Below are 9,684 nucleotides of genomic sequence, written 5' to 3'. Positions count from 1 at the left end.
TTCTTCAAAACACCTGCCTGAGGGGAAAATAAAGGGATTTGTTGACACATGCCTTTAAAAGACATTAGAGTTTTCATAACAGGACTGCAAAATGCATCCATCGTCTACTTTAAAATTGTGTAATAATCAAATAAAGTTACCTGAGATGAACCAATACAGATTTTGAATAGTGAAGCACGTGTATTACTAAATTCAGTCTTAAAAAAAGGAAGAGTTGGAAGAGTTTTGGAAGCAAATTGAGTGTAATGGCCCAGTATTTACACTATAAAATCCAGACGTGGTCTGTGTGTGTCCACAGGGCGGGTGTGGAGTCATAATTGTGTTACAGTACTAAGTGTCGTGTAGATATGAATGTGCTCTCAGTGGAAATACTTTCGCTTTCAAGCGCATTTTTCTGTGCGAGTGAAAGCGTGAGTGGCTCAGTCAGTGAAAGTGTGCTGATGAACAACATCGCTGACAGGAATAATGTAGATATCGGCTCAAGCTGACTTCAGTGTGAATAGCTACACATATCTAAGGTTTCTTAGGAACACATGGACCTGTTGAAATGTGAATAGACTGAATAAAAAACACCAGGATGACTTTTGCCCCTGGAATTCGATCTGTTCGTTTCAGAGGATTTTCAGCTGTGTTAATGCTGCTGTCAACATGCTCTTGCAGTGGTGAGTATAGTTATGTAATCAAGCTTTTGCAAGGATATATTATTAAAAAACACTATAAAATAGCATTTAAATGTAAATAAATATATAAAATCAAAGCAAAACCATGGCATATATGCATATATATATATATATATATATATATATATATATATATATATATATATATATATATATATAGTATTACATATTAAGGTAGTTGATTATAAATATGTATTCATAAATTTCACATACAAATTTTTTAGGTAATTGGATTGATTAATAGAGATCGTTCTGCATTATGTTAAATATATACAATGTACTAATAAAATGTAACAATTATTCATTATTTAATTATTGTTTTATATTTTTCATAAGTATTCATTAGTATAGCTGCAAACAGCGATTACCAGGGTTCAAACACTTTAAGCACATATGAAAAAATAAATTATTTAACAAGCTTGTAACCACCTAAATCTATTTTTATTTTTTTAATTTAATAAAAAAAAAAAAATTATGTTTATGACTGTTATAGCACCAGCTGTTTTCCGATCTCCTTAAATCTTTGCATGCTTGTTTAGAATCACCTGTCAGATATGTTCAGCAGGTTTCAAAAAGTTTTGAGCTTTCCTTTAGGCTTCATGGCATTTGGGGTAAATTTGGACAGGCCCCTTTTCTAAACAACCCCTTTAAAGCTTCCCAAAGGGTAAATTTAAAATTTTTGGGGGATAATTACTGACCTAGATATAGTCCAGAGAATTGTACCACAGTGTTTATTTTTTTTCAGGGTGAGGGGAAAACCTTGAACTAGTTCATAAAAGTAGGTTTTTACACCATCTCGATCATTTAACAAACAATTTGATTGACAGCAGTGGTTCTAGAGGCAAGTTGTCTGGATTGAGGAGTTCTAGTGCTCCTCCTGTGTAATTTACAATAGTTTACACCCGTGAAAAATGCCTCTGTGGCCATTTTTTTGAGGTCATGAGTCAAACTGAGCCCACTGAGATTTGTTCCAATCAGCCTCTGTTAACCCTGTCTAATGGGTGCTCAAACTTAATTGGCCAACGATGGCCATGTTTTTTTGTTTTTCGAGATACGCAAATGTCCTCATAGACACTTGTGGCGCTTTGGGCCAAGGTCGTGCACACCAATTTTCATGTTGATAGGACAAATGGTTGCATAGATAAACCCATTTGTATATTTGTTCCCTTGTTTAGTGCCATCAAGTGGCCAAGCTCCACGATTTTTGTCATGCGAACTCAGATTGAGCTATTACATGTGTTTTGAGTTTGGCGAAAATATCTCATTCTGTTCAGGAGTTATCGGCATTTTACTAAAAGTGGCCTTGTCTCTTTCAAACGTTTTGGCGTCTCTTTGCGATGACGAGTCGAAAGTTAATCTTTTTTTTAATTATTGATATTCGCTCTTCCAATTGGGCGAAAGACCTAGGACTAGTTTGTAAAAAAGGTTTTGCAAAGATGCAAACATGAGCCAAGGATTCCAACAACTTGAGCCTGTGACTGACTGACGAGTTATGAGTGATTTCATACTTTTGCGCGCTGTAGCGCCCCCGTCAGGCCAATTGGGGCGAGCATTGGTGTCGTTGTAGACGGTGTGAGTACTACCATCCCTCCAAGTTTCAAGTCTCTATGACTTACGGTTTGGTCTGTACGACCATTTTTATGTGGAGATTGCTGATCCTTGGCCATTTTTAACAATTACAATAGGGTTTCAGTGAAACGTGCTTGAACACCTAACAACACAAAACAAACGTATAGATAGATTTTTACCATTTTTTTTAAAACGTACGAGGATCAACGAGTAGGTTTTGACAGATAAGATCACTTCTAGGTACAAATATGTGTCTACAATATGGTTGGTTACACACACACACACGCACACACTACACTGCCAAAAAAGTACCCAAAAGTACCATTGTTTGAACATGTAGCTCAGTAATATGTTATTATCTGATGAATCACTCATGCTATAAATCTCAAAGCACCTAGTATCTGTTGTATCATAGTATTTGTTAAACCTGTTCTTTCAGAACAGCTTGTTTGTTGGCTGACTGTGAGATGTTTATCTCGATTTTCTCCACAGACCGTGCTGATATTAATGTTGAGGCCATGGCTGGAGAAGCAGCATCTCTTCCCTGCAAGTGTCCTTCTGATTGGCCTCCGTTTCTGGTCTGGCAGAAGGTCACCAGTGAACAGCCGCTCGTGGTTAATTACTACGAAGACAACAAGCAAGAAGACAAGCACACTGCACCAGAGTACAGGAACAGAACTGAGCTGAAGCTGACAGGAAACTGTTCTCTTGTGTTTCAAAGAGTGCATCTGTCAGACCAGGGACTGTACGTGTGTTACTATCAGGAAAAACCTTTAAGACATGAAAAAATCCATCTGTTTGTCACAGGTCAGAATGTGTGCATTTATTTCACGCTGCTCTTTATTGTGCATATTACAGGCTGAAATTATGAAAGGGATTTACAGTTTTTCTCAATTGCTTAAACACATTTCTTGAAATTATGCCTCTTATTTGCGAAACTCTAAACACAAATCCACAACTCCTAACTCAATTCCCCAAACTTCCTATATTGAGGTCAAAATGAAGCTCTCCACTCAAAACAACTCAATCTTGCTGAAAAACCAAACTTTGCTCTCAGACATGACACACAAATCCTCAAAAAAACTCACACTACAACACAGTTTTACACACTGATGAGATCAATTCAAAACAATACTACTAAAACAATAAAAAAAAACTTTTCACATGATAAACACAACAAATGTATGTATTTGCAAGTGTTTTATTTCTTACTTTACAGTAATGTACTGTAGAAAACAGAACAAAACAGCAAACAACAACAAAATAATTATTCTGCCCAACATCCTGTGTTTGGTCTGGAACAGGCCAAAGAACCTCTTCAGCATCACAGGCTAAATTAGCCCTGGCCAAGCAGCAGGGGTCAAATCCTCTTGCATGCCTAATCCAACCCTGGCACCCATCAACTAAAACATATGAGACTGCTTGTCTTCTTTCCCTTGCCCTTCCTGTCTCTTCCATGTTGTCGTTGTCGTCATCATCCTTCTCCTTCTTCTCCTCCTCTTCCTCTTTCACCTCCTACTCTTCCTCTTCAAAATTACACATTACTATAGGTGGGATATTGATTGAAAAAGACTGAATAGGATTCAAAGTTACACTTGTACTAGTGGTCTGACAAAAAAAAAAAAAATGCATTACAACGTCATTGTGAAACAGAAAAGAAAAGGAAATATGGGCACAAAGGTGAAAATAAAAATGAGAAAGCCCACTGTCAGAATTTGTAACTCCTGCATTGTCCTCTGTGTATATATGCTTTCCAATTGAAGGTTCATGAAATGTACCTTTGAGCTTTTTCAGAGAACTGCTTTATCATTGGTTGATCTATATTATTCTTCATTAGTGAAAGTCAAGATTCACTTGAATAATTCATGGCAAATTTACAAAAAGTCTAATAGAAATGTGTAGAATATATGATTGACAGTTTATGACAACTAGATCAAAAATTTTGCATTTACAGTAGGTAATGACTTATACGATGAGCTAATGACTTGATGTTTTGAGGGGTAAGACTATTGCACAGAGAAATATATAATACATTTTGAGCAACATGACAATAGCAACTGATAATGTAGGAAACCGCAGACAAATGTATATAATCAGTTGTATGAATGTGCCAAAGCAATCACAACTTGATCAGAAGAAAGAGATGCTTTTTATGATGTGCACAAGAGACTAGATGATGTGGATGTTGAACAAGTAGTTTTGGCAATTTCATTTCTGATCTGAGAAATGCACCAAAGTGACTGAGAAATACTGTAAGCTGACTTTGGCTCTTTTATCTCCACCGAAGCTTCTGATTGGTGTGTGCTAAATTTTGACTCCTAGTGTTTCCAGTTGGGTAATTGTGTGCTAATTGAGCTCAAACTTCGCAGACTTGAGTGAACAATACTGAATGCTTGTGCTTTCTAAATGACCACATGGTGTAAGCACTGAGAAATGTAGGGATTTGTGTGTAGAGTTTTGCAGTAACAGTTCACCAAATATAACTCATGTGTCAAAGCAGGGAATAGTGTTTAATGTTTAGGGAAATGGGTGTGCTTTTTGAGAAATGGCGTTATAGTTTTGAAATTTTAGTTCAAAAGACTGGTTATAGTGTTTTAGCAATTGAGAAAAACTGTAATATGCTTTTATATGGCATTTTTTGTGGTCACTTGTTTATTTTAATGGTCCTGCAGTTTAAAATTAAAATATGTTGTCTTTAAAGGCCCGGTTTCACAGACAGGGCTTAGACTTTGCCAGGATTAGGCCATAGTTACATCAGGACATTTAAGTAGTAGTATTTAAAAACATTACTGGTGTGCACCTCAAGACAAAACAAAGGCATTGCTATATTTTAATATCAGTCAGTACAAGTTTCTTTCAGTTGAAACAGCTCAGACTTACATTTTAGGCTCAAGCCTTGTTTGTGAAACTGGGTGAAAACAAGTTAAGCTGCATCCAGAATACTGTTAAAAATAAAATAACGCCTTACAGCTGAGCAAATCCATTTACCAATAAACTTTGTTTTAAAGAAATTATATTATCCAAAAAAACTTCATAATATCTGATAATTCTGACTTTATAATATATTATAATTCTCATTGTATATCTCAATTCTGACTTTATAATATATCATAATTCTTACTTTATCAATTCTGACTTCATAATATCTCATAATTCTAACTATATGTCATGATTCTGTCTTTATATCTCAATTCTGACTTTATAATATCCCATAATTCTGACTTTATGTTATAAGTCTGTCTTTATATTTCAATTCTGACTTCATAATATCTCATAATTCTGACTTTATATATCAATTCTGACTTTGTCTTAATTTTGACTTTATAATATCACATAATTGTGACTTAATTTCTTAATTATGACTTTATATCTGACTTTATAATAGCTCATAATTCTGACTGTATATAATAATTTAGAATTTATATCTATACTTTATTAATTCTGATTTCACAATATATCGTAATTCTGACTTTATAATATCTAATAATTCTGACGTTATATCTTGCAATTCTGACTTTATATCTCATAATTCTATCTTTATAATCTCGGAATTCTGACTTTATTTCTTGTAATTCTGACTTTATAATATCTAATAATTCTGACTTTATTTCTCAATTTTGACTTTAAAATATCTCATAATTCTGATGTTATTTTTTGCAATTCTGACTTTATATCTCATAATTCTAGCTTTATAATCTCGTAATTATGACTTTATTTCTCGTAATTCTGACTTTATAATATCTAATAATTCTGACTTTATTTCTCAATTTTGACTTTATTATATCTCATAATTCTGACTTTAAAATATCTCATAATTCTGATGTTATATCTTGCAATTCTGACTTTATATCTCATAATTCTAGCTTTATAATCTCGTAATTCTGACTTTATTTCTTGTAATTCTGACTTTACAATATCTAACAATTCTGACTTTATTTCTCAATTTTGACTTTATTATATCTCATAATTCTGACTTTAAAATATCTCATAATTCTGACGTTATATCTTGCAATTCTGACTTTATATCTCATAATTCTAGCTTTATAATCTCGGAATTCTGACTTTATTTCTTGTAATTCTGACTTTATAATATCTAATAATTCTGACTTTATTTCTCAATTTTGACTTTAAAATATCTCATAATTCTGATGTTATTTTTTGCAATTCTGACTTTATATCTCATAATTCTAGCTTTATAATCTCGTAATTATGACTTTAATTCTCGTAATTCTGACTTTATAATATCTAATAATTCTGACTTTATTTCTCAATTTTGACTTTATTATATCTCATAATTCTGACTTTAAAATATCTCATAATTCTGATGTTATATCTTGCAATTCTGACTTTATATCTCATAATTCTAGCTTTATAATCTCGTAATTCTGACTTTATTTCTTGTAATTCTGACTTTACAATATCTAACAATTCTGACTTTATTTCTCAATTTTGACTTTATTATATCTCATAATTCTGACTTTAAAATATCTCATAATTCTGACGTTATATCTTGCAATTCTGACTTTATATCTCATAATTCTAGCTTTATAATCTCGTAATTCTGACTTTATTTCTTGTAATTCTGACTTTATAATATCTAATAATTCTGACTTTATTTCTCAATTTTGACTTTATTATATCTCATAATTCTGACTTTAAAATATCTCATAATTCTGACGTTATATCTTGCAATTCTGACTTTATATCTCATAATTCTAGCTTTATAATCTCGTAATTCCGACTTTTTTGTATCTTCTTATAAGAACTGTGACATTTAAACTTTTAATTCTGTGGTGAAATACTGCATGAGGACTATACAGTCAAACTAAATGTGGGCTTTTTGAGCATTTGCATGAGAAATAAGATTTCTTTTACTTTCACAAATAATATATATTTCACATCTTCTTTTGTTTCTGTAGAACAACAACGAGGAATTCCAGAACCAGATCCCAACCTCCAGAGCACCATTGTGACATCTTCAGTTTGCGGGTTTCTCGTCATTGTGATCGCGATCGTCGCAGTATACCTGGGAATCACTTGCAGGAAGAGAAGTAAGTACATGCTTTTCTTTGTGACCTACATTTTTGTGACCTCTTCTTACACCTTGATGATTCATGACGGGTCACATCCAGATGAAATCTGAGATTATAATCAGCGTTTTTTATGTGATTTATGTTGTTTTTCTGGCTTTGCAGGAACATTCACTGCAACAGCAACATCAACATTTAACAGCTGTCAATTCAGAGCAAGATCTCCGTAGCTGCTTTTGAGTGCCTTTTCAGGATTTAGAGCAAAAACAACAACCAAAACTACAAAATGCACAAGCTCACACACGCCATGCTGTTTTTATGTGGGTGACCCACTTCACTCAAACACTTTCTGGCACGACTCCATCTATTAAAGGGGTAAATCACTTCTGGCAAGATGGGCTTTTAATAAAATTCTGTCTGTCTGTGCGGTAAAAAACTTTTCTTTTTTTTTTGGTGCTACACAACTAGAGAAGATACAAATGTGTGAGTATGATCAGTAGCTTTCAGACTTTTGCTGACAAATAAATAGGTATTTCTTGTATACTGCCCTCCAAAGGCAAAGTGCAGTAACTACGCCAACACTGAAACTGAGAAAAATGCCTTTAAAGTTTTTACACCAGCTAGCTTGACACTCTTGTTTCTCTGAAACAGGACTAAATTGAACCTGGAGACTTTGCCACAAGACCAAACAGCTGTCACAAAGTCCATTTTAAGCCTAAGCACACTTTTGACCAAATGTGTAGTTACTGTGCTTTGCCTTTGGAGGGCAGTATAGGTCACACTGATAAAGTTAAATCAACTTAAGTCATTTAAACTCACAAGTTATATCAACTAATTTTTATTGTAATAAGTTAAGATGACTTGTAGTTTTAAGCTGATTTAACTTAAAAACTTAAGGCAGCTGCTGAACTTAAAAACCTAAGTTGAATCTGGTGAAAACTTTTTACAGTGTACTACTGCTATTGTAACAATACAAAGTTGGTTAAAATTTGCCAACTTATCCTTTAATAGTTAAATAGTCAAAAATAAGAAAAAGAAAAAAAAATGTAACAATAAATAACTGTGAATGCCAACAGCCAAAGGCTAGCACTTTCTCTTATGCTTTAACTTGATTATTGATGCTTGTTGTTTGAAGGCCTCATTTCAAGACCAATCAAGTGGCTTTTGAAGTAAAAGAGGCTGATGTTCTAATAAAACAAAAAAAAAATTGTCCAAAAAACTTAAAACATTAAATAAACATGAGTGAACAAATAATGTTGAGATGCTTTCTGTCCAAACACTTTACATCATTTCCTGCTTTAGCTTTCCACCTGCTCATGTTTGACATTTTACAAAAAGTTTACAACTTTTAAAAAGTTTGAACAGTTTAAAAAAAGTTTAGGAAGTTTAAAAAGATGCTAGCAACTTGCTAATCATGCGAGGCACATGCTCACAACTAGCTAATTATGCTAGAAACATACTAACAACATGCTAACAAAGCTAGACACATGTGAGTAACGTGCTAATTATGCTAGAAACATACTAACAACATGCTAACAAAGCTAGACACATGTGAGTAACGTGCTAATTATGCTAGAAACATACTAACAACATGCTAACAAAGCTAGACACATGTGAGTAACGTGCTAATTATGCTAGAAACATACTAGCAACATGCTAACAAAGCTAGACACATGTGAGCAACGTGCTAATTATGCTAGAAACATACTAGCAACATGCTAACAAAGCTAGGCACATGCTCACAACTAGCTAATTATGCTAGAAACATACTAACAACATGCTAACAAAGCTAGACACATGTGAGTAACGTGCTAATTATGCTAGAAACATACTAACAACATGCTAACAAAGCTAGACACATGTGAGTAACGTGCTAATTATGCTAGAAACATACTAACAACATGCTAACAAAGCTAGACACATGTGAGTAACGTGCTAATTATGCTAGAAACATACTAGCAACATGCTAACAAAGCTAGACACATGTGAGCAACGTGCTAATTATGCTAGAAACATACTAGCAACATGCTAACAAAGCTAGGCACATGCTCACAACTAGCTAATTATGCTAGAAACATACTAACAACATGCTAACAAAGCTAGACACATGTGAGTAACGTGCTAATTATGCTAGAAACATACTAACAACATGCTAACAAAGCTAGACACATGTGAGTAACGTGCTAATTATGCTAGAAACATACTAACAACATGCTAACAAAGCTAGACACATGTGAGTAACGTGCTAATTATGCTAGAAACATACTAACAACATGCTAACAAAGCTAGACACATGTGAGTAACGTGCTAATTATGCTAGAAACATACTAGCAACATGCTAACAAAGCTAGACACATGTGAGCAACGTGCTAATTATGCTAGAAACATACTAGCAACATGCTAAC

General features: G+C 33.7%; 1 protein-coding gene across 1 annotated transcript; it reads left to right on the top strand.

Annotated features, from left to right (window-relative positions):
• The first annotated feature begins 444 nt into the window (after window positions 1-444).
• LOC141337515 (myelin-oligodendrocyte glycoprotein-like) lies at window positions 445-9,375 on the top strand. Its single transcript, XM_073843356.1, has 4 exons — window positions 445-662; window positions 2,742-3,056; window positions 7,169-7,300; window positions 7,445-9,375. The coding sequence occupies exons 1-4, from the start codon at window positions 578-580 to the stop codon at window positions 7,507-7,509; spliced, it is 597 nt and encodes a 198-aa protein (XP_073699457.1). The 5' UTR covers window positions 445-577; the 3' UTR covers window positions 7,510-9,375.
• Window positions 9,376-9,684: the final 309 nt, after the last annotated feature.

The sequence above is a fragment of the Garra rufa genome, chromosome 6 (genome assembly GCF_049309525.1).
Source record: "Garra rufa chromosome 6, GarRuf1.0, whole genome shotgun sequence".
Classification (NCBI taxonomy): domain Eukaryota; kingdom Metazoa; phylum Chordata; class Actinopteri; order Cypriniformes; family Cyprinidae; genus Garra; species Garra rufa.
The sequence above is the reverse complement of the archived record's forward strand: the minus strand, read 5'-3'. Positions and strand labels throughout refer to the sequence as shown.

What these genes read in the sequence shown, in the direction of transcription:
- LOC141337515 (XM_073843356.1), top strand. Translation starts at nt 578, where the DNA reads ATGACTTTTGCCCCTGGAATTCGATCTGTTCGTTTCAGAGGATTTTCA. An exon ending in GTCAACATGCTCTTGCAGTG is followed by an intron (nt 663 to 2,741) that starts GTGAGTATAGTT and finishes TTTTCTCCACAG; the next exon opens with ACCGTGCTGATATTAATGTT. An exon ending in AATCACTTGCAGGAAGAGAA is followed by an intron (nt 7,301 to 7,444) that starts GTAAGTACATGC and finishes CTGGCTTTGCAG; the next exon opens with GAACATTCACTGCAACAGCA.